Raw genomic sequence first — 26,688 nt, forward strand, 5'->3', positions numbered from 1 at the left:
GCCTATCTTATGTTTATTTATCACAGAGATGTAGAAAATTTGCATAAGAGAGAAACTTATATATCCTAGTACGAATATAAGTTATTATTGTTGACCTACTATCACAAGAGAGAAATTGAATAGTAAGATTTGTGTTAAGGAGAATTAAAGAGGATGGTTGATGAAATTAATTGCCCTAGTTTTTAATCCATTGAATTTTCTTAACGTTATTTATTTTCAGTTATTGAAGTTAATTTTAGAATTTTGTTTTGCAATTTTAGTTAATTCTTGAGACTTATTTGTCGTAAGCCAAATAGAAATAGGAACTAAGTTTTGGTACTTAGTATACAGTCCTCGTGGGAACGATCTTACTTACTCATTATTACTTGTTACGATTACGTGCACTTGCGTATCGATTTTACACAACAGTTGGCTGAGAAGCCTGCTAGCTGAGATCCCTTTATGGGAAAACCCGATACCAGTTGTGTTGATCCACTGCGATAGTACCGCGCCTATTGCAAAAATATAGAACTGTTATTACAACGGCAAGAGACGACAGATACGTTGTAAGCATAGTACTGTTAGAGAGTTTCTCTCAACAGGAGCTATTAGAGTGGACCATGTACACACTGATGATAACTTAGCAGATCCTTTGACGAAAGGATTAGCTAGAGAGAAAGTCCATAAAACATCGAAAGGAATGGGACTATTGCCCTTAGAATGATGAATCACTCATGATGGTAACCCAACCTAAAGACTGGAGATCCCAAGAACTAGGTTCAATGGGTAATAACAAGTTGTGAAGTGATATGAGTTGGATCATGCTATTTCCATTAAAGCATATAGAAGCATGAATTCCTGAAGCGATGAGATGATGATTAATAGAAACTCTTAATGAGATCTATACTCTATGTGGAGTGGAGTACCGAGCTACAAGAGTACTCTTGATAGACTCACCTATGTGAATGTGGAAGTGGGGCCGCTTCCTATGGAATTTTGGGCAAAATTTCTAGAGCATTCACTATACTGGGATAGACGTGCATGGCCATTAACGCACAGGCTTTTTGACTAAACCCTTGAAAGGTTGGTGCGTGGAACGATGTTAGAAATAGAGTTCAAGACTATGTGTCACTCTAGTATAATCTAAATCGTATTCACTACGCAAATGTTCAAATCGAAAGATACATTTGTTTATGCACAATCTTATAGATTCTGATATTGCTCGAGAAAATATTTTAAAAAAATTCAAGTGGGGGATTGTTGGAACTTTTTGTTAAAAGTTAAAAGTGAATTGTCAAAAATTGAAAAAGTATATTTGTGTGTGATATGGGAAAAGTCCCATGTGGATTTGGAACAACCCTCCAAGAGTGTATATAAGATGCAAATGCCATGCATTAGGGTGTGCCCCAAGGGGTACCCAGTTTTGTGCGAATGGGTGAGGACTCACACACTTGATCACCACACACGCTCGCGCCGCCATCCGTATGAACTACTTTTAAATAAATTTTAGGGTTGTTTGGCAGAATACTATAAGAATCTTTGACAAATAAATTTTTTATTTTATTTACCGCAATAAATATTTGAGATAAATATATGTAGGGAATTTTTCAAAAATATGGCTTTTTAGCCATTAATGTGCAAAAATATGGGAGTTAAACTTTCTTTAATTTGTATGGGAAAATTTAATTAAGAAAAACTTAGTTTATGAGAAAACTAATCCCATATTGGAAATCAAAATTAATCAAAACAAATGAGCAAAATGAGGGGTTGGGGTATCCATGGAGCTGTGATCCCAGGTTGCCCAGAGACATTCGAAAGAGGAACTTCAGCGTCATCGAGAGGATATACGTCTCAGGGATCAGACGAGCAACACCAGAAGGTTCGTGAAATCAAAGAAGGTGATATCGTGGCTGATTGGGTCTACAACAACAGCGACTCTCCTCTTGTTTTGATTGCCTTCATCGATGTCGGCAACCAAGCCAACCAGCTCGACCAATTCTCTAGAGTAATATATACTATAATTAACATCACTTTTGATCAGTGTTTTTTCTTCTTCATATAAATTAATAATGTTGGTTCTTCGAAATTAATTTCAGAGGTTCCACCTAGCTGGAAACCCACACAGGGAACAAAAGACCGAACAAGAGGCTCGTCTCCGAAGCCAAAGCCGAAGCCAGCAAAGGAGGCAGGAGGAGCAGAACCCCAACGGCAACATCTTCAGCGGCTTCAACACAAGAATCTTGGCCGAGTCATTCAACATCGACACCGAGTTGGCTAACAAGCTTCAGAACAAAGACGACATGAGGGAGAGAATCGTCCGAGTCAGGGAGGACCTCCACATCATAGCTCCTTCAAGAATCCAAGAAGAGGAGTGACGCCGCTACGGTTGATCCGAGGACTACAGCGGCTTAGAAGAAACCTTCTACACACTGAGGTTGAGGGAGAACATTGACCATCCTTCTCAGGCTGATATCTTCAACCCACGCAGCGGCCGCGTGACCACCCTCAACAGCTACAACCTCCCCATCCTCCGCTCCCTCCAGCTGACCGCCGAGAGAGGAGTGCTCTACAAGAACGGCATGATGGCGCCGCACCATCTCCACCATCATCTCTGGCCACCCCCTTACCACCTGCCAAGAACACCCCAGCCGCACATCCATGAAACCCAGCCACCTTCACCACCTTAGGCGCACACCTCCATGAAACTCAGCCAATAACATCCCAGCCGCACCATCGACAAATACAAACTCAATCCGCGCATCTCTGCATGATTCCATTCGCGAGCCCCCAAATCCAAAACTATGGGGATAGGCTGAGGTGAGGGATGTTCTAGTGGTGGTCGGAGGTGAGGAAGAAGGGTGGCGCTTGGGCTGTGTGCGATTTGTGGTGCTCGGAGCTGTGCAAAACAACGAGGGTGGCTGGGTTTGCGACGGGGTTTTGCGCGTAGGGGATGGGGGTTTCTAGTGGTGGTCGGAGGCGAGGGAGGAGGTTGGTTCGTGGTCAGATTTGGTTTTTTTTTTCTGTCTTGAGATCTGTGGTAACTGGTTACCTTCACGTTGTTTGTTTGTATATTTTAGGAGGTAACTAGTTACCTTCACATTCTGATGTGTGTGTATATTTCTGGGTTTTATATGGTAACTGGTTACCTAGGTTACTAAATCATACTTACTATTCTTATTTTTTTCCTTCAAATGTGATGTTTTTTTTTTTCATTTCTAATATGAGTGACTCGTCAATCTCTTATGATAACTGGTTACCCCTCTTATGGTAGTAAGTTACTAATCGCACTGTAACTGGTTGCCCCTCCTGATACATGTTATTTAACCTCTAAGATTATTTTTTACATAAATATGAAAAAACACAAACAAGTAACTGGTTACCCCTCTAGATAAATGTTATTTAAGCTAGCTGTAGGATTTTTTTTACATAACTTTGAAAAATTAATTAAGTAACTGGTTACCTTACCTAGGTTTTAAAAAAAACGTACAACCTAAAAAAAAAGGAAAAAAAATGTTTACAATAAATAAAAATAATAATAAACACAATTCATATTAAAAAAAAATTGCAAAACAACCATAGAAAAATTTAATATAAAAATAATTATATAAAATTAATATAAAAAAATAATCAAATAAGCTAAAAAAAATAATCAAATTACAAACATACCCTTCCAAATTCATAAAACTTGATTAAGAGTGAAAATATGGCATAAACAAACTTTTATACAAAAATATGGAAAACTAAACCCATAAAAGTGAAATTAAAACAAAATAAATGGAAATTAGATTGTGTGCCCAGTTTTATATTGTGTTATTAGTTTTTACCCATGTTTCAACTTTTATATATTTTTACCCAGTTTTTTAATCAGTTTCCCTATAATACCCTTTTATATTATAAACTGAGTACTCTCCATTTTTTTCCAACGTTTCCCTCTCACCTTCATTCTATTTTCAAAGTTTTCGTTTACTATTCCTTTCTCTCTGCCAAGCCCCCCCGATCACCATCTTCAACATTCCTCTGTCTCCAGCGCCAAAACTCACCCCCCATCCTAACTGCAACGCCAGAGCCATCCTCTGTCTTGATTTTGTGGATCGTTTGAAGTTCTTCTCCAAGTTCAGAGCCGATCTTCCTTTTTCAAGTGATTGTTGAAGCTTGCTTCTCTTGAGGTATGTAATTGAGGTTTGTTTGATTCTTTGCTCCCCATTTGTTTGATGAAAGTTTCATTGATTTTTGTATGAATAATTTATGTTCTTATATAGTGTTTTTATTGTTTGTTTTGATGAAAGTCATCATTGTCTGAGGCCATTCCCCCTATGCAATTGATTTTTGAAGCTTGCTTTTCTTGAGGTATGCAAATGAGTTTTGTTTAATTCTTTGCACTCCATTTGTTTGATGAAAGTTCCATTAAATTTTTTCTGAATATTTTATGCTCTTATATAGTTGGAACCTAGTAGTGAGGTATGTAAAATAAGTTGTTTAATATATTGCACTCTATTTGTTTGATGAAATTCCTCATTAATCATCAAATGAAAAATTTCCCTTCTTATCTAGTGTTTTCATTGCTTGTGTTTATTTTGATGAAAATACTCGTTGATGTTCTTTTTTTTTTTCTTTAAATTTGTCTTTTGGTTTTGTATTATGTATATTCATTTATGTGTATGGGAATGTATAGGAGTCGTACTACTCATTGTTGAAGTTTACCCAAATCTAACATCACTTACTATAGGCAGTTGTCGGAGACTCAATGGAGAGTTACTTGACCTCCTACCATATCTACACAGCTTCATATTTTTCACTGTTCAGAGCTTGCTTCCTCACTCCCAGTGATGACAACTGTCACTAGTGTAAGAATTCACCAGTGTTAGATTGTGTGCCCAGTTTGTATTGGTATTTTGTTTCCCATAGAGTAGTCAGCATCTTTAGATAAACAAGACCAGTATATCATCAACTTAAAGACAATGTAGGTAATGCACCCCAAAAATTGCTCAAACTCATGGCCTTTGTACTACTAAGATGATACTAAGAGTTATACACTCTTAGTTTTGAAAGTAAAATTATCTGGAAAAGTTCCAGGAAATGCACACCAGATACCATCTGTACCATCTAACTCAAGTGTCTTTCCAATCTTTTCAACCAATATGCGAGCATTCTGAATAATTTTCTCCCTAGTTTATGTAACCACTCCAGCCATTTCCATATAGTACCATATTGCACTTCTATAAGACCAAGAAAATCACTAGCAAAAAGTATATATATTTTGTAGTTGGGAAACAAAGAAAATCGCAAAAACTCTCTTACTCATGACATATCCATAAAAGGAATTAAGAATGCTCTTTTGAGTGAGTTGTAAAGAATGACATATCCGATGCAGCTGGGTTTAGAAATTGATTTAAAGTGAAGAGTTTTTTTTTTTACACTAAACTCCTAAGTAGTGTTTTTAACAGTAGAATGAGAAATGTGACTAATAACCTGCGTAATATTGAACTAAATAGAATTAGTAGCTAAGTTTGATTAAGTATCCTATAAGTAGGTATTTTTCAAGTTATATTAAAAAATTTGTTTCTGAAATTTTTTAAGGACCCTATTACCTGTAGAGATTCTGTAAATAGATTTATGTAGGCAAGGCCTAGTTGAGTAAAGTTGAATGTATAAACATTTTAAATGTTTGTTAGCATTTCAATAAGGCATAGTCTGAGGGGGAAAAAAGCGAGCATTCTCTAGAAAATCGTAAGGATGAATATCAATTTTTAAAAGAAAAAATTTTGCAAATCGAAATGAAGAGAAACAAAATGAATGTCAAGTAGAAAATCATACTAGATTTGAGTGTAAAGGATTTGAAAGGCATGATAGAAGGTCTGATGTGTCCATCAGTATGGTCAGATACATGGTGGGATGAGATTTTAGCAAAGTTTCTTTTCTTGTGTCCAGTCTCTATAAACTTCAAACTACAATCCCTCTGGTAGCAGGCTAGCTAAAAATAAACATATGCAGCCTCTTGTTTGTCTAATTCTCCTAGTGATTCATACACGGACAATGCCTCCCTAATGGCATCATTAGCTAGCTTTGTAAAATAAAGATTGAACTTCTAAATTGGACAATGAGTTTCAAAATAAAGAAATTGAAATTCTGAAAAGCTCATTGACTTGTAAAAGGGCATGCAAAGTTGAGTGGCTAAAAAGTTAAGCGATTAATATGAGATAGAGCTTTTAAACCTTATGCTTTATAGGTCGTGTTTTAGATTTTTAGCCAAGTGTTTTTCATTTTAAGTTTTGTAGTTTACATTTTGAAGAGTTGTAGTTTAGATTTTAAGCGTTGCAGTTTACATTTTAAAGGGACATGATTTGGACTTTAAGTCTTGTAGTTTAAATTTTAAGCATTATTTTAAATGTAAATCACTAAGCTTTAATTTTAAACAATAACGCTTAAAATTTAATCTACTTGCCTTAAAATTTAATCCGCAAGCCTTAAATGACTTAAAATATGAATCATTAAACTTAAATGGCATCAAAATTTAATCCACAAGGTTGAAGTTTTATTCCTTTAGGCTTACATCATAAAAATACTCTTTTAATCTATATATTGTAATGTGCGAATCTAATACAAAACCTTTATAATTTTAAAATAAATGGCTTAAAATTTAAACCACAATTTATAAATTTGAACCATACGGCTTAAATGGCATCAAATTAAAACTACAATATATAAATTTTTATCCATTTAGGCTTAAATTATAGATCAAGTATATTTAAACCCCTAGTTTTGAATTTTTAACCACTAAGCTTTAAACTTAAACCACAATGCTTAAAATTTAAACCACTTGCCTTAAAATTTAAACTGCAAGCCTTAAATAGCTTAAAATATGAACCACTAAACTTAAATGGCATTAAAATTTAATCCCCAAGGTTTAAGTTTTAAATTTAATCCACTAAACTTTGAGTGCTCTCTGGTAAGTCTGTTTCATTGCTTCCTGGAGATTGCCAAACAAATGGGATCAGAAATCATAAAACATATAAACCAGTTCAAGTTCAAATCTGACAGACACACTCGAAGGATGATTTTTGCTGTGTAATCATGTTTAGTTGAAAAGCTCCGTAGCTTGTCAATAGAATATCACCTGCAACTTAGATTCAAAGTCCTTAGGTTACCAATTCATTGAATTGCACTCGTGGTTTAACTCAAGTTCTCCAGCAACAACCTGCAGCCAAGTAGACAGCATATCTTTAACACTCAGAAAATAATGGGTTGCCTAAAAATTTAAACCCCAAGGCTTCATGGCATCAAATTTTGAGCCATAATTTATAAATTTTATCCATTAAGCCCTATTTATAATTCAACTCTCTTTAAACCCCTAAGTATTAAACTTAAACCGTTAATCTTTAAATTGAAGCCACTTGCTTAAGAATTTAAGCCACAAACCAAATGGAATAAAATTTTGAACCCCTAGGCTAAATGACATCAAATTTTCAACCCCATAGCTAAATGACATAAACTTTTGAACCAAAATTTATGAATTTTTATCCATTCAGCTCTATTTATAATCCAAGTCTCTTTAAAACACAATATTTTAAATTTAAACCCCTAAGCATTAAATTTAAACCACTTGCTTAAAATTTTAAACCACAATATAAATGGCATCAAATTTTGATCCCCAATGCTAAATGGCATCACAAATTTTGATCCACAAGGCTAATTGGCATCAAATTTAAACCAAAATTTATAAATTTTTATCCATTAAGATCTATTTATAATCCAAGTCTCTTTAAACCACTAAGTATTAAATTTAAACCGTTAATCTTTAAATTGAAGCCACTTGCCTAAGAATTTAATCCACAAACCAAATGGATTAAAATTTTGAACCCCTAGGCTAAATGACATCAAACTTTCAACCCCATAGCTAAATGACATAAAATTTTGAACCAAAATTTATGACTTTTTATCCATTTAGCTCTATTTATAATCCAAGTATCTTTAAACCACAATATTTTAAATTTAAACCACTAAGATTTAAATTTAAACCCCAAAGATTTAAATTTAAACCACTTGCTTAAAATTTTAAACCACAATATAAATGGCATCAAATTTTGATCCCCAATGCTAAATGGCATCACAAATTTTGATCCACAAAGCTAATTGACAACAAATTTAAACCAAAATTTATAAATTTTTATTCATTAAGTTCTATTTATAATCCAAGTCTCTTTATCCAACAATGTTTTAATGTAAACCCCTAAGCTTTAAATTTGAACAACTTTTCTAAAAATTTAAACTACAATCCAAATCGAATCAAATATTGAACCCCAACACTAAATGACATCAAATTTAAACCTCAATGTATAAATTGTTATCAAATAAGCTATTTTTATAATTATATGTGTGTTGATCTAAAATATTGGTTTATGTTATAAAATTGTTTACTTGATCAAACTCATTTTATATTGTGTGAGCATTGTTAAGTTATTCTCTATATAGAAAAGAGAGCCGCGGCTCGCTAAAATTGCAATTAGTTTGCTGTCGCTGAGCGCCGCGTCGCCAAATTGCAATAAAAGTTTACCTTCGCTGGGAGCCGCGGCACTACATTTGCAATAACTTTCCTTGTCTGCGCGCTGCGGCTCAATAATAGAGTGCCGCGGCGCGACCCCGAGCCCTCTACTTTTTATATACTTTTCTAGATCTCATTTATTCATTATTTCAAAACATCATATCCCGTTTTAGGATTCAATCATTTTTTCCGGGTTTACAACTTTTGTGTGTCATCTTGGAAGAAGATTTTCAAGTAAGTATATGTATTATAATTCTTATATTAAATCTTGTATGAAGAAGATTCTTTGTTTAGAAAAAATTTATGTTATGATGTTAGTTATTTTAGGGGTGTTTTGTTGTTAGTAGAGGAACTTTTATATTTGTTTAAATTGTTGTTTGTTTCTTAGTTTTTGTTGATTACTGCATTTTATGTTTAAGTTTTTGGGCATTACATTGTTGGAAATCAAGTATTGAAGGTTGTTTTATTAGTGTGCTCACCAAGTGTTTGTGAAATTGACTCAATGAGGTTCTATGTCATAATTTCAATATTTTTGGTCTCGTAATTATTTTTGGCCTAGATAGAAAAGGTTTAAAATGCAACGTTGTGGCATAAGGAAACGAAAAGAGACAAACATGTATTGAATGAGAAGAAGACATTTGAGTTTTCTAGATTATTTAAACCAAAGAAAAAAAAAAATTTAAAATTGTTTGATTGAATCGTATAAAACAACATATACGATATGAGACTGTGAGTATTATTTGAGGTTGCTATAGAATCTCTTTCACTGATAAATTAAAAATATTTTACATGAATATATTCTTTAAACCAAAGAAAACATTGCTTCTTTGATTTCTAAGGTTCGAAGCATTGAAACTAATAAAAAAACAAAACAAATGTTCATATATTATAATGAATAATAATAAACAGTCTTTTAGTGTAGAAGCTAAGAACCCATTTCCTGTATAAAGCTGCAATAGAGAAATTAAAAACATTAGTATTTCAAAGATCAATCATGATACATAAGAATTCGTAATATATGGTCAAATTTTCAAGAATCATACTAGCAATCTACTTTCTTTACTTCCAAATTACATTTTATGATATTTTCTAAGCAGAAGATGATAATTGTAAATTATATGAAACATAATTATGTTTAGGAGAATTATATGTTGTGAGCTCATTGATTGCTTGTAGAATTATATGTATTGGAGAATTATATGTTCTGAGCATACGATCTGTCTCCACCTTATAATTACACATTAAAGCACATTGCTTGCTTTTTATGTCTTGGAGAATTATATGTTGTGAGCTTATTGCTTGCTTTTTTTATCACCCCTAATTTTTTTTAGGCAATTCAATATTATATATATGTGAGTTATTATAAATATAAATATATGCCTATTTGATGATTATTCAATGTTTTCACATCATTGTTTTGGTATTGTATTTTGTAGGCTATTTTGAAGAAATATTTTTTTGGCATATCTTGTGCAAATGGCTCCTAAAAAGAAACCAAAGGGATCTACTGAAGCTTCTACTTCTAGGGCTAAAAATCCAAAGTTTAACTCAGATAAGTTTGTTAGTGAAGAAGCTGAAAAGAGATTCGATAGTATGCGAGCAAAGAAAGTATTGGGTGAACGAGGCATGGAATTCGATTCTAGGCTAAAAAATGATCCAATTTACAATAGTATTCTTGTTAATATTGAGCAGAGGGGGTGGAAGACTTTAGTTCAAGTACCTTATGGAGGAATAAAACAATTGGTAATAGAATTTTATGCTAATCTTTCGGAGTCCCGCAAAAATAAATGTTTTGTTCGTGGAACATGGGTGCCTTTCGATATTAATACTATAAATGGTATTTTCAAGTTGGTTACCTTAGATCCTGAGGAGGACGAGTATGTAAAATTTATAGAAGGACAAATTGATTTTGGTGCTGTGATAAATTGCTTGTGTAAACCAGGCTCTCAATGGGTTATGTCTAATGGGAAACCTCGACATTTGATGAAAGCAGATATGACAAAAGAAGCCACTGCTTGGACTTATTTTGTGTGTGCAAATCTTCTTCCAGTTTCTCATGTATCCTCTATTATTGTTGAGCGTGTACTACTTATTTATGCCATTATGGAGGGGTACACAATTGACATTGGAAAAGTGATCAATACTAGCCTCAAACGTTTTGGACGGGGAGGCACAACAGGAGGTTTGGGACATGCATCCACTGTTACAACGTTGTGTCAAAATGCTGACACTCCATCATGGACAGATGACCTCTATGTTAGGGCTATTCCTACTATTACTGCTGTTATGGTGAATGCATATGGTGAACAAACGGTTAAACGGTTAGCAAGAGCTAATTTAGCAGGTGCCATACCAGAGGAGAATGAGGAAGAAGAGATTGAACCTATGGCAGAGGATGCACATGTTCGTATCACTCCCCCTACAGATCCATATATGCAGTTCTTAGCTCAACAAAACTCTCATATCATTCAACAAAATGATTTTATATATCGGCAAAATTTGCATTTGCTGCAGTACTATGCCCAACGTAGTCAATATGATGCAGATCACACTACCCATATCAACTCTTTGCTTGGGCGCTGGGACCAAAATCAACAAGATCCTATCTTCTTTCAGCAGCCACCACTTTTCCCACCATTTGATTCCCAGCCACCATATCCTCAACATCCACCGCAACCCCCACACTAGTTTATTGGTCAGCTCGTTGATTTGTTTTATTTACTTTTTATAACTAACGTAGGTCTCTCACTTTAGATGCCTAGGAGGGCAGAAGCTAATGTAATGACCTGAATTTAATATTTATGATATGAACAATTTATGCTTGTTCTTAAATATCCTTTTTAACTGTCTAGTAACGGTTAATCCAAAATTCTCTTTCTATTTTTATCAGTTGCCAAGAAGATCAATTCCCAGAGACCCCTGAGATTTTTCCCATTCACATGCTGTGTTATTATTTTACTTCTCTTGTTAGGCCAATTCATTTTCAACTTTCTTTTTCTCTTATCTAGTAGTACTACTATACCCTTTTGTTTCAAGATTAATTAGAGTTTTGAGATACCTACATAAACTTAATATGAATCCCAATACCAAGAGTATAGACTTATCGGTACTATGTTTTTGCTTACATAGCAAACCCGAGAACCCCTTTTTCAACCACACTCAATGCTCTCAAAAGTCTCAACTAAACAATGAAGATAAATGAACTAAAATCCACTAAAGATCAATGATCATACCATTGTAAAACAAAAGACAAAAGACAAGAAAGATCAAACTAGTTCTTGAACTTGTTATTACCTAAACAACAAACATGAGTTTGGGGGATCTTCATGTAGTGGACTGATTTGAAGTCACCAAGGAACATAAGAGCTTCTGACATGCTGATATAAGGACTAACAGGTCTTGAAGGCCACATTAGAAAGAGTCCTCCCAGGGTATATATATGTAACCAATGATCCACTATGTAATGAATAACAAGTTATATACAAAACCAAATCCATGGTTAATTTTTTCAAGTCAAGAGTTTGAGCATGACTTTACCATGTTTAAATTTAAACCACTTGCCTAAACCTTTAAACCACAATCCAAAAGGCATCAAATTTTGATCCACAAGGCTGAATGGAATCAAATTTTGAACCACAACTCTAAATGGAATCAAATTTTAAAACATAATTTATAAATTTTTTTGTTAAGCTCTATTTATAATCCTAGTCTCTTTAGACAACAATGACTTAAATTTTGATCCTCAAGGCTAAATGGCTTCAAATTTTGAACCATAATTTATAAATTTTTAATCATTAAGCTATATTTATAATCCAAGTCTCTATAAACCACAATGTTTTTAATTTAAACCGCTAAGCTTTAAATTTAAACCACTTGTATAAGAGTTTAAACCACAAACCAAATGGCATCAAATTTTGAAACCCTGAGCTAAATGGCATAAAATTTTGAACCACAAGGCTAAATATCATCAAATTTTGATCCAAAATTTATGAATTTTTATCCATTCAGCTCTATTCATAATCAAAGCCTCTTTTACCCTCAATGTTAGGAATTTTAAACCATTAAGCTTTAAATTTAAACCACTAAGGTTTAAATTTAAACCACTTGCCTAAATCTTTAAACCACATTCCAAAAGGCATCAAATTTTGATCAACAAGGCTTAATGGTATATAATTTTATTCATTAACCTCTCTTAATAATCCAAGTTTCTTTAAACCACAATAATTTAAGTTTAAACTAGTGAGCTTTAAATTTAAACTCCTAAGCTTTAAATTTAAACCATTTGCCTAGAAATTTAAACCATAAAGCAATTGGCATCAAATTTTGAACCACATGGCTAAATGACACCAAATTTAAATCACAATTTATAAATTTTTATCCATTAAGCTCTATTTATAATCCAAGTCTCTTTAAACCACAACCTTTTAAATTTAACCACTAAACTTTAAATTTAAACCCCTATCTTTAGATTTAAACCAATTGCTTAAAAAATTTGAACCACAAGGCTAAATGCATCAAATTTTGAATTACAAGGCTAATTAGTATCAATTTTTGATCCATTATTTATAAATTTTTATCCATTAAGCTCTATTTATAATCCAATTTTCTTTAAACCAAAATGTTTTAAATTTAAACCCCTAATTTTTAAATTTAAACAACTCCTGTAAAAATTTAAACCCCAAACCAAATGGCATCAAATTTTGTATCCCAAAGCTAAATGGCATCTCATTTAAACCACAATTTGATAATTTTTTATCCATCAAGCCTTAATTATAAATTAAGACCACTTAATCCACAATATTTTAAATTTAAACCACTAAGATTTTAGATGTATACCCCAAGGCTTAAAATTTAAACCACTTGCCTGAAAATTTAAACCACAAGACTTGGATAGCTTAAAACATGAGCCTAATGGTTTAAAATTTACGCAACAATTTACAATTTTTTTATGCTTTTAAGCTTAAATTATAAACCTTGTATCTTTAAACCCCTAGGTTTGAAATTTAAACCACGAGGCTTGAAATTTGAACCACTTGCCTTAAAATTTAAACCCCTAATCTTAAATGGCATCCAAATTTAATCCTCAAAGTTTAGGCTTATATCATAAACATTGTCTTTTTAACCATTATGTTTAAAATTTAAACCAACACCCTTTAAATTTAAAACATATTGTTTTATTGGTTAAAAATTTAGACCCCAAGTTGTGATTGGCAAAAAAAAAAAAAAATTATATATTTTGTTATATGTGTTCACTGTGCGCCGCGGCCCATATATTTTCGAGCCGCGGCGCACAGCTACATAAAATTGCTTTATTTTTAACCCGCCGGCGCGCCGCGGCTCTAGCCTTCCTTTTTATGCGCGCCGCAGTGCGATGATTAGATCAAAAACCCGCGGCACATTCTTCACATGCCCAAAGTGTGTTGTATTATAACCCCTTACGTATTTATATTATTTTTATATTTTCAGTGTTTTCACAAATCATTCGTAGCTCTAAACTCATTATCTTCTTCTCCATTTTCAACATTTCATTTATAGCTTTGGTTTGACCCTCCCTTTATGAGGACAACCATTATTTTTTTGATCGTCCATATTCGAAGCTATTAGAGGATTTTGAGCTGAAGTTGAGCTTCTAACAAGGTATTTTCAATGTTTTCTTGCAAATTTATTCTGTGTTTTTTTTTGCAATCTTAATTGAAAATTAAAATTTAACAATGTTAACAGATGCAACTAACTGTAAAATATATTATGTATTTTTTTCGTTGTATATATATATATATGTATTCATTGTTTCACTTAACTTATCCATGCATCCAATAATGATTATTTTAATGCTTTGATTTTAGTTCATTATCATGCATTGTATATGTTTGACAAAATACTTAAACTAAAATTCAATTGTATAGTATTAAGAATAAGGATTTTATTATTCTTTTGTTGAATTGATTTTCATGCCTTGTAAGTATTTGACAAAATGTCTTAACTAAATTGCAGTTTGTATAATCCTCAGAATATGCGATTTTGATTCAATATTATCATATTTATAGGACATTAAATTCCATGATTAAATGTATGAAAATGACTTCAATATTATGTGTTTTGTTTGTTCTTTTTTTTTATATATATATATATATTTTTTAAAGCTAGAAGTGTTATTTTAAAAACATGTTGTTTATATCTTTTGCTTGTTTTTTATGTAAGATATGGCAAAGAAAGCTCGTATCACGAAGAACAATAGGAAATCAGGTTATTATCATAAAAATTTGAATGTTTTCAAGGTAATTTTACATTGTTTATATTTTTTTCTTTATTTGCTTAAAAAAAGGAAAATAATGTTTTCGATTGAATTATTTGTTTTCTATTTTTTTTTTTATTTTTATGTGCAGAATTTAAGTCCAAATAAGCTGATTTTTGCTAAGAATCAAATTAAAGTTAATTTTCAAGATCATCAACTCAATTTCCGTTGTATCGAGAATTCTCTAACTGATGCTCAATTTGAAAAGTTAAAGGATTCATGCTTGGGATTTCTCTTAGATATTAATAGTAACCTAAAAGTTTGTTCCATGATTGTTCAATCTCTAATTCTTCATGAGGAGGGTAGCTCTAGTAGACAAGACATCTGAATGAACTTTGGAGGGAAAAGAGCAAAGTGTGGAATTGAAGAATTTGCTCTAATAACTGGTCTAAATTGTTCCCAGCTTCCTACTGATGTTGATCATAGTGTTCAACCCAATAGATTAATGGAAAAGTACTTCTCTGGGAAATCATCAATCTCAAGAAATGACTTGAAAAACCTTCTCATGTCTTCAAAAATAGATGACGAAGATGCCGTTAAGATAGCTAAAGTACATATTGTGCAAAACATTTTAGAAAGTAAAAGAGGTGACAGGTTTATTGATAATTTTGTTTTGAAATTGGTTGATGATGAACAAAAGTTTGAGAATTATCCATGGGGTCGTCGTTCGTTCAATGAAACTATTGGGAGTATTTCAAGTGTTTTGGATTTGCAAAAAAACAATTATGAGTTGTGCGGCTTCCCTGTGGCTTTCCAAGTGTGGGGTTATGAGGTTATTCCATCATTGGGATCTTTGTTTGGCGCTCGTATAAGTTCAAAAATCCCTAGAATCTTAAATTGGAAGTCAACTAAAGTGAATAATCTCCGATCAATTTGGTCTAAAGTTTTCCAAAAATCAAAAGTACGTATTCATATATATATTTATATTTTTAGTATTGTTCTTCAATTAATTTCAATTGTTGTACTGTTAACAATTTGTTTTGTTCATTGATTTTCTTATTTTTATGTATATAGGTTGATTATGTTTGTTTGTCTCCATCTAGTGCGGAAAAAGAGTCATTACACCTTAATGGTATGTTTACTGACACAGTAATTCTTGAAAGAGGAATATACATGGATGCAAACAATCCCCCCTCAATGATGAGTAACAAGACAAAAAGTAGCTCAATTGATGAAGAAATTATTTCAATATTGAAGGTATATTTATATTATCTACTATTTTTTCATAATTTAATAATGTATGTTCTTTTTTTTTGTCATTTTTGTTTAGGACTTGCGGTTTATATTTTAGTATATTTTGTTTTCTTTTTTTTTTCTAATTTGTTCTATCACCTATGATTTTTTTCCTAGGAGCTCAAAGAGGAGATCATTGAAATAAAAAAAGATATTGTTGAAATTAAAAGTGGAATTGGTCAGATTAATATATGCATGGCACAAGTTGATGAGAGAACGAAAGATACAAATGCCATGAAGAAACAAATAGAAGATTATGAACAACTAATTAAGAAATTTGTGAAACAAAATGATTTAAAGAAATGCATACATGAAGAAGGAGAACAAGTGAAAGAGATAAGCAAAAAACGATTGAAATATGTGCAAGATTCCAAAGTTTCAGAGAAAACAAGAAAGTTATCTGCTCAAGAGGATTTGCAAGCATGCATAAATGATTTGTTAAGTGGTGAAATACTTCTAAGTAGTCCTGAATGTGTTCCTCAACCAAAGGTACAAATTTAAAATATTACCTATTTTTCAATAAAGTTTTGTGTTAAATTTCATTTAATTATCATGTTCTTAATTTTCATCTTTTATTATTTGTAGGAATGCATGAATTTTGCAAGCAATGCCCCTATTGAACAAAGAGAAAATTATAATAAGAGGAGCATACGTGGCAAGCAACCACCAAATATTTCTAAAATTTTAGAGAAAATAAAAAAACCTTCTACACTGTTGAGATCAACTGGCGAGATTGTTCCTAGCAATCCAAAATGCATTCCTCCTTCTCTGTCAATTGTAAAAAGTGCCCGACAAGTATAAACTTTGAATTTGATGATACTTGCATAAACATGTATTAATTTTTTTTTATTTTTAATTGTAGTTGCTGATTTTTTCATATGTAGGTTGTCAATGAAAAATTCTATCAAAAGGAAGAAAATATTGCAAAGAACTTAGAGGAATAGAAGAGCAAAAAAAAGTAAAAGAAGAGAAGCAAATGAAAAGTGATCATGACGATTCAAGTGCAATCATGGCTTCCCCCCCCCCCCCCCCCCCCCCCATCTATGACAACTATTGTCGAACCAAGTGAATTGCTTTGTTCTTCTGTGAACTCTACAGAAGCAAAGAATACTTGTCATTTCTTAGGCAGATTTCCATTTGAGAGTGAATATGAAGTTATGCCTGATCCAGAAGCAATTTCGTTCTTCTTGGAGTGGTACACTCATGGTATGAATAAGAAAAGGTAAATGAATTGCGTTTGTGTTTTCTTTTCAATTTTTTTTATTATTCTAAATATATATCTTTTTATAAATGTTTGTTGATTTTGTAGAAGTAAATCATCTCCATATGCGGCATTTCATGCCAAATTAAAATCACCTTTATCATTGGGAGGTATAGAAATTGACAACAAAAAGTGGTTCTTTGATTTGTGTGATGCAGAAGGTCTCATCAGTAACGATGTAAGATTTTATACTATCTAGCATTTATTATTATATTGTGCATACTTTAGATTGTTTTCATTTTCAATTTTGTTATGTTATAATTGGATTATATATTTTATGTTTTTTTTATATATTTTTTTTGCAGCATATTGATATATCTTTTTACTATTTGCGAAAGAAGGCATTGTCTCATACTTGTTATCCTTCATTTCGGAAGTGTACTACAACAAGTTGTGTTTTTTATCACTACATGACCCTAATTAGTTGTGATGAAGCTCATTTAAGGAAGATGATTTCAGATGTAAAAAATAATGATCAACATAAAAAGATAAAGCATCCATGTCCCAAAATGAAGGCTATTATTGATTTCATTCTAGGAAAAATATTGAAATTTGGAAAGTCATGGTTTGAAATTGACTTTGTTTTCATGCCATTTCTTATTCCACAAGGAAGGGGGATTTATTTAGATCATTGGAGCTTAGGAGTTTTACATATAGATAAAAAGATTATCTATATCTATGACTCATTTAATAGTCCCAATAACGAAGATGTTGAAACACACGTGAAGAAATATTGCAGAATTCTTCCATTCATTTTGGATTATTTGGGCTTCCATGAAAAACGTAAACATTATGCACCTACGTGCGAGGATTTTAGGTTCTCATGGGTTGAAACTCCTTTTCAGAATAACACGTGAGTTTGTTAAGATTCAATTACTTTGTATGCTGAGTTTTTCTTTTCTCCTCAATTTTTTCTGTTGAATTTTGTTTTTACCAATTTGCAGGTTTGATTGTGGTATTTACGTGATAAAAATGGCTGAGTTGTTAATGATGGGGATGTCTCCATTCAAAATTCGTCCAAACAATGTTGTTGATATGAGAAGGAAGATGGCCTTAGAATTTTGGGATCATGGGTACAAGAGGAAGCACGGTCATGAAACTCCAGCAGAGAACTTGTGTCATGTATGATTACAAGAACAAAATATGTTTCTCAATACTTTTTGTTTTAAGAATATTTTTATTGCTCACTGACCCTCGAAATCAAGAGTTGTGGAACTCTGAGTTTTTGTGCTTGATATCATAAACTTACCATATGAGTTTAGCAATGAGAATTACTTCCCAAGTGGTACTAAACTTACCATATGAGTTATAATTCAAGTCTCTTTAAGCCACAATGTTTTAAATTTAAACTACTAAGTTTTATATTTAAACCCCTAACCTTTAAATGTAAACCGTTTGTCTAAAAATTTAAATAGCAATTATTTTTCTTGATCAAGAAACATTGTAAACTCCTAACCTTTAAATTTAAACCACTTTCCTATAAATTTAAACAACAATCCAAATGGCATCAAACTTTGAACCACAAGACTAAATGGCATCAAATTTTGAACCACAATGCTAAATGGCATCAAGTTTTGAAAAATAAATTATAAATTTTTATCTGTTAAGCTCTACTTATAAATCAAGTCTCTTTAAACCACAATGTTTTAAATTTTGAACCACAATGCTAAATGGATTCAAATTTTGATTCATAATTTATAAAGTTATATCCATTAAGATATATTTATAATCAAAGTATCTTTAAACCACAATGTTTTAAATTTAAACCACTAAGCTTTAACTTTAAACCCCTAAACTTTAAAATTAAACCTCTTATTTAAAAATTTAAACCCCAGACCATATGGCATCAAATTTTGAACCACATGGCTAAATGGAATCAAATTTTGAACCATAATTTATAAATTTTTATCCATTAAGCTATATTTATAATTCAAGTCTCTTTAAACCACAATGTCTTAAATTTAAACCACTAAGCTTTAAATTTAAACCCCTAAACTTTAAAATTAAATCTCTGTCATGAAAATTTAAACCACAATCTAAATGGCATCAAAATATATCAATTAAGCTCCATTTATAATCCAAGTCTCTATAAACCACTAAGCATTAAATTTAAACCGATAAGCTTAAAATTTAAACCACTTGCCTAAGAATTTAATCCACAAACCAAATGGCATCAAATTTTGAACCCCTGAGCTAAATGGCATAAAATTTTGACCACAAGGCTAAATATCATCAAATTTTGATCCACAATTTATGAATTTTTATCCATTCAGCTCTATTCATAATCAAAGCTTCTTTTACCCTCAATGTTAGGAATTTTAAACCATTAAGCTTTAAATTTAAACCACTAAGGTTTAAATTTAAACCATTTGCCTACAACTTTAAACCATAATAAAAAAGGCATCAAATTTTGAACCACATGGCTAAATGGAATCAAAGTTTCAACCACAACTCTAAATGGAATCAAATTTTAAACCATAATTTATAAATTTTGAACCCCCTAAGCTAAATGACATCAAATTTTGAACCCCAAGGATAAATATTATAAAATTTTGATCCAAAATTTATGTATTTTTATCCATTCAGCTCTATTTATAATCCAAGTTTCTTTTTACCCTCAATGTTTTAAATTTAAACCACTAAGCTATAAATTTAAACCACTAAAGTTTAAATTTAAACCACTTGCCTTAAACTTTAAACCCCAAGGCTAAATGGTATCAAATTTGTATCTATTAAGCTCTACTTATAATCAAACTCTATTTTACCAATTATTTTTAAATTTAAACCACTAAACTTTAATTTTAAAACCCAATGTTTTAAATTTAAACCTAATTTCTTTATTCGTCAAAAATTTTAGACCAGAAGTTGTTAGTGGCAAAAAAAAAATTATATATTTTATTTTTAGGTATGACTATGCGCCGCGGCCCATATCAATTAGTGCCGCGGCGCCCAGTGACAAATAATTGCTATTTTTTGTTTCATTCTGAGCGCCGCGGCTCTAATGTCTAAAGGTTCTGTGCGCCGCGGCGGGGAAAATTGCACTTGCCTAAATTTTTTATAATCCAAGTGTCTTTAAACAACTAAGTTTTAAATTTAAATCGTTAAGCTTTAAATTTAAACCACTTGCCTAAGAATTTAAACCACTAAGATTTAAATTTAAACCACTTTCATAAAACTTTAAACCACAATGCAAATGGCTTCAAATTTTGAACCACATGGCTAAATGGAATCAAATTTTGAACCACAAGGCTAAATGGTATCAAATTTTTATCCATTAAGCTCTATTTATAATCCAACTCTATTTAACCAACTATGTTTTAAATTTAAACCCCTAAGCTTAAAATTTAAACCCCTAAGCTTAAAATTTAAACCCCTATGTTTTAAATTTAAACACCTTGCCTAGAAATTTAAACCGCAACCTTAAATAAATAAGATTAACTGATAAATTTGTCATAATTTAAAGATGATAATAATATAATAAAAAACAAATGTACTTTAATAAATGTATAAACATTCTTATCCACAAGTCCACAACGCAACAAATATGTATAACATTGCATCTTTATAGTCTTTAGACTGCAACAGATAACAACAGTTCATGCTTTCATGCATAATGCACTGTACTCAAGGACAATAATCAATCTCAATGATCATGATATGTATGCAATTCACAACTCAATGTTATCCTTCTTTTAGAATTGGTTGGCTTTTACAATTCTTTCTATTATGCCCCAATATTCTGCAATTTCCACACTTGACTGTTCGAACATGCTTGGGAAATTCTCCTGTTGATGGAATTCTTTTTTTCTTGGGACGTCCTTGTTTTACTTTGAATTTTGGAGCTTTCATGCTATCTCCTATAATTTCATCTGGGACACTCCAATCAACTTTATCTGGAAGATGATTAATTGATCCTGCATATGTCTCTTTCAAAACAGAATTTTTATACCAATTTGAGCAAAATTTGTACTTGTCCAAGTACTTGCTTTCAATTGTTGCAATAGCATGTGCACGTGGAATTCCCTCTAGTTGAAATTCATTACATGTGCACATATGTTGTTCCAAGTCGACAACAAACACTCGATCACCATATGTGACACTAGATTTCATTGCATCAATTGCATCTACCTGTGAAACAATACAATTATTAAGCAATAAATTTAAAAGTTGAACAAAAAGAAAATAAATGTAACTTTAATAACATACCTTCATTCGAAATGCCACATCAAGTTTGATCTCCATTTCATCATTTGCCCATTTTGTCACCTCAACAAATTGGTTGATTGCTGCTTTTTTTCTTGTTGAAAACCATCTTTGAATCATCTCTCTTATAGCTTCTATTAACGACGTTATAGGCAATTCTCTCGCATGCACAATTGCTGCATTTATAGATTCGGCAATGTTACTTGTAAGAATGTTATACCTTTTCGTTGGAAAGAATGGCCGAGCCCATTTTTCTGGTTTTGCTTCCAAAAGATAAGTGGTCATTTCAGGGCTAATTTTCTGTAATTCAGCCATGGCAGAATAATATTCTTGAGCTGAGTACACTCTTGAAGCAGTTTCAAATATGGCATGCACATGTAATCCCCTAAACTTAGTCCTTAGATTTTGCTTCAAATGATAAAGACAAACTCCATGATATACACCAGGATACACTTGTTCAACTGCATTTTTGATGCTTTTATGCCTGTCAGATACTATGCACAAGTTTTCTCGATCTCCTATTGCTTCTTTTAGTCTTGTAAAGAACCATATCCATGCATTGTCATTTTCTGAATCCCCAATTCCAAAGGCGAGCGGAAAAATTTGATTGTTTCCATCTTTAACACAAGCTGCATACAGTGTACCTCCACGTTTCGTCTTTAAAAATGTTCCATCTACCACTATAACTGGTCTACATTGCTTCCATCATCTAATGAAGCCCCAAAAGCAATAAACATGTATTTAAACCTGTAAAATTTAAATAAAAAAAACAACCAATTCCTAGAGATGTAAGTTATGGATTGTAATCAGTAAAGCCTTGAATATAGGAATGCAAATCATAAATATTATTCTTACCTGTTTTCTTCATCTTTACATACTCTTGTGATAGTTCCTGGGTTGGCCAACTGTAGCATATACAAATATGAAGGCAACAATGCATAACTTTCCTCATTTTACCCTCTAACATCATCGGCTGCAAGTGCTTTTGCTCTCCAGGCTTTATTGTATGTTACACCTACCCCATGTTCATCTCTCATGTCTCTTATTATTTGCCTTGGTCGATAGGTTGATCATGGGTCACGAAACTTCTCTTTGAAGTAACTACTGATAACTTTTGCACTTGCTTGTCTATTTTCAAAATTCCTGTGATTTAAGGAGCATGTGTGGTGTTTATGGTATTTGATAACTCGAAAGTAGTCTGATACTTTTGAGTTTCTTGCACGTACATACCAGCCACAATTCTCATCTATGCATTTTGCCCAAAATGCTTCTGAACATGATTTTTGAATTCTATACTGAAAGTGTTTCTTGATGGCTATTTTCGCAAGTGTATGTTTTAGATCAGTCTTATTCTTGAAAACATAATTGAGTCTTATGTCTTCAATCTCCATATTCGGAAACACATGCAGAGGTGATTAAGCTTCTTGCCCGTGTTCTGTAATTTTGTTGGATTCTTGTGTTGAGGCGCTCTTCATCTTGCTAGTGCTTGCAGTATTTGTATTGGGGTCTGTGAGAGTCAAACTGTGACTTGTTGCATTGCTTGCTAAAGCAGATGGAATGCTAGCTTCTCTTGGCAAAGAAATGGTTTGATTTCTCTGTTCTACTTCAACGATGAGAGGACATTTTTTCAACTCTTCCACAGTCTTGTTCAAGTTTAGATAAACTTGTAAATTCTCATCACTTTCTATCTTCATTCCTTTGCTTGTATCCATATTTGCATCAAAAATCAAGTTTGTTGAAATCAATCTTTCATTCAATCTGAGCTCTTTGTATATCTTGTTTACCAATTCCACATACTTGATATCCTTTTCCACCATCAATATTTTCACTTCATGATCAATGTATTTGTTGTTTGCATTCCATCTTCCGTTAAAAACTACAAATAACATTATCTTATCCATTTCCTGCAATAAAAAATAACACAACCATGAGAGCTTATTGCTTTATCTTGGATAGAAATTAAAAAAAAAAAAAAATCAATTCAATATACTTTTTGCCTTAACTTCACTGAACTCAAGGCAAACACAATTTTTGCAAAACTAAGTGTCAATAATATTTGTGACTCAATAAGAAGAATCAAAGTAATGCAAAAGATGTTTATAGTGAAGATGAAGATAATAATGTTATTTTACAACAAAATTTAAACCTCAAACATTCAATGGCTAAAAATTTAAACTAATACTTTCATAATTTACAACATTGTTCTTAAAATTAGGATTCAATCTGATGAACAACAAAGACACATTTTTGAGGATGCTGGAAATAATTTTGGCAAGAGAAATGGATCTCAAAAAGAAAATGACAGAAATAAGACAAGTTGAAGAAGTGTTAAAGCAAAGGCTGGTCTCATCAGAAGAACAAGTATACTGCATGGGAGATGAAACAAAAGATGTTCGGGAAAAATTGTTTGTGGTGGATAATATGGCTGTGGTTTCAGTGGGAATTTCAAAAGAGCTGTTGGGTCAATTGCAGACACTCCAGGTAAGTTTAAAAAGTTCAGCTACTCGGCTGAGATCAAAGCTGGAAAGCAGCAATGCAAAATTTAATGACTTTCTTGTTACATAGATAAACAAACTAAAATCCAATTTGAGAGATGCTGAAGATAAAATAATTCTTGCCAATTCAAAAGCCTTTACTTTGGGGTGATAAGGTCAGATTGCTTGATAAAGAGCTGAAAGAATCTGAGTTTCTGCTGCTGAATGCAAAGTATTCTGCAGATTGGAATCAGGAAGAGCTTAATGCTCTATGTTGCATAATCAATGAAGTACCATCTTGCATTCTATAAGACCAAGAAAATCAATAGCAAAAAGTATATATATTGTGTAGTTGGGAAACAAAGAAAATCGTTAAAACTCACTTACTCATGACATATCCATAAAAGGAATTAAGAATTCACTTTCGAGTGAGTTGTAAAGAATCATATAATAGTTTTTAGTTACCATTTTTATTACATATAATAAAAATAGTTCATGATCTTCCAAAAGTAAATAGATGTTATTCTTTGCATAAGATTTTTTGTAATGTGATAGATCTTTCTTAGGTAATAACAATTATATCTTAGTTTCCAAATCCAATAATGAAATTTCTCAAGAACAACTTTTTAATAACAATGAAAGATTTACAAATGAGCATATGTGAGGCTCAAACTCTCGTACCACAGCCTTTTTCAAGAGGGTTGATATCTCCACCAAAGTTTAAATTATAAATCAAGCATATTTAAACCCTTAGTTTTGAAATTTAAACCATTAAGCTTTAAATTTAAACCACAAGCTTTAAATTTAAACCACAAGACTTAAAATTTAAACTACTTGCCTTAAAATTTAATCCGCAAGTCTTAAATATCTTAAAATATGAACAACTAAACTTAAATGGCATCAAAATTTAATCCACAAGGTTTAAGTTTTATTCATTTAATCTTAGATTATAAACATACTCTATTTTAATCTATATAATGTAATGTGTGAATCTAATATAAAATTTTTATAATTTTAAACCAAATGTCTTAAAACTTAAACCACTATTTATAAATCTGAACCACAAGGCTTAAATGACATCATATTTAAGCCACAATTTATAAATTTTTATTCATTTAAGCTTAAATTATAAACCAAGTATCTTTAAACCCCTAGGTTTGAAATTTAAACCACTAAGCTTTAAATTTAAACCACAATGCTTAAAATTTAAACCACTTGCGTTAAAATTTAAACCTCAAGCCTTAAATGGCTTAGATCAAATGTTTCATGGCATTTGTTTGGTAAATTGCAGACACTCCAGCTAAGTTTGAAAAGTTCAGCTACTTGGCTAAAATCAAAGCTTGAAGGTTCCAAGGAAGAATTGAAGGCTAAAGAAAATTATTTGAGCAAGCTGGAAAGGAGCAATGCAAAATTTAATGACTTGCTTGTTGCATAGACAAACATACTAAAATCAAAATTGAGAGATGCTGAAGATAAAATAATTCTTGCCAATTCAAAAGCTTTTACTTTGGGTGATAAGGTCAGATTGCTTGTTCAGCTACAATGTGCAATAACATATGCCAAAGCTAGTCAAGACAAACAAATCCTTCTGTATTCTACAATAGCTAAGCAGTGAGGGCAGAGAAGCCAGACAAAGGAGTTTTCATTGGAGGGGCGGGAGATTCTACCACTGGAGCATTACTGTGAGAAGTGTCGAAAGGCATTGAAGAATCAAGAAAGTAAAAGAATCAAGGGAAAGCTGAAGAAGAGGATTAATGTTTTTGGCTGATAGCATTTAAAGAATAGAAAGTGTTTGATAAAAGCTTTGATCAAGTAATGGATTGAGCTACTGAGCTTTATATTTATAGTGTTTCATTAATACACCAAAACAATTTTTTAACAGCTTTATCCAAACCCAGTTGTTCATTTAGGTAAACAGTTACATAAAAACAAACTCTAAATTAATTTAACAGAACCTTAGTATAATATCTAACATAATCATGCCAATCAACGAAAGCTTTCATTGAGTTCAAGCTACAGACCTTCAACTTTAATGTCAGGATAAAATCTAATTATTTGTTCAAGTTGGCAGCAGGTGTTTGTTTTCTTAGATCAAGACTTGCTCTATCAAGTACAAACCTACAGAAAATATCAAATCAATTAAACCAACAATTTTGGACAAATAGGTACAAGAATAATGATCCCAGAAATGGCCAGCACACATGTCAAACATCAGACAAGTTTAAGAATTTATTCCAGTATACTTAATTTCAAATCAAAGAGCCAAATGTAGCATTAAAATAAAAACATATAAATCCAAAAATCATATAAACAAAGATCAACAAACTCTTTTTTATACCAAAAATTTATAGTTTACATAGAGGCATTTTATCAACAAACTCCTAGCACTATAAATTTGTGAAAATGAAGAAAAACTCTCCATGATAATGATAATGATCCCAATGGCAGATTTTTTGCAATATCATAGTCACAGTTTTATTGAGTAATTTTAACAAACACTTAGAAGACATTTTAACTTATGTATAATATGGAATATTCAATTTCATTTAACTTAACTAAATTTTTATACACACATGAATGTTAATTTATATGTATGATTGCAACAAACACATATAGTTCAAAAAAAATTTAAAAAAAATAAAAATTGAGAAAGGAGGAAGAGAGAAATTTAGTCTCAAGCAAGGAGGAAGAACTCGCCAAGCAGATT

The 26,688-nt window shown here is 31.9% G+C and overlaps 2 protein-coding genes and 1 pseudogene across 2 annotated transcripts; 2 read left to right on the forward strand and 1 right to left on the reverse strand.

Moving 5' to 3' along the window:
- Positions 1 to 1,738: 1,738 nt before the first annotated feature.
- Positions 1,739 to 3,925, forward strand: LOC133785864 (11S globulin seed storage protein Jug r 4-like; annotated as a pseudogene).
- Positions 3,926 to 15,255: 11,330 nt separating this feature from the next.
- On the forward strand, positions 15,256 to 16,987 carry LOC133785865 (uncharacterized). The gene is made up of 5 exons (XM_062225082.1): positions 15,256 to 15,711; positions 15,825 to 16,007; positions 16,161 to 16,532; positions 16,629 to 16,838; positions 16,928 to 16,987. The coding sequence occupies exons 1-5, from the start codon at positions 15,256 to 15,258 to the stop codon at positions 16,985 to 16,987; spliced, it is 1,281 nt and encodes a 426-aa protein (XP_062081066.1).
- A 3,833-nt stretch (positions 16,988 to 20,820) lies between these two features.
- Positions 20,821 to 22,898, reverse strand: LOC133785866 (uncharacterized). Its single transcript, XM_062225083.1, has 5 exons — positions 22,738 to 22,898; positions 22,363 to 22,412; positions 21,511 to 22,136; positions 21,133 to 21,432; positions 20,821 to 20,880 (listed from the first exon to the last, which is right to left on the reverse strand). Exons 1-5 carry the CDS (start codon positions 22,896 to 22,898, stop codon positions 20,821 to 20,823), a joined length of 1,197 nt encoding a protein of 398 aa, XP_062081067.1.
- Positions 22,899 to 26,688: the final 3,790 nt, after the last annotated feature.

This window comes from Humulus lupulus, chromosome 6, assembly GCF_963169125.1.
Source record: "Humulus lupulus chromosome 6, drHumLupu1.1, whole genome shotgun sequence".
Lineage (NCBI taxonomy): Eukaryota > Viridiplantae > Streptophyta > Magnoliopsida > Rosales > Cannabaceae > Humulus > Humulus lupulus.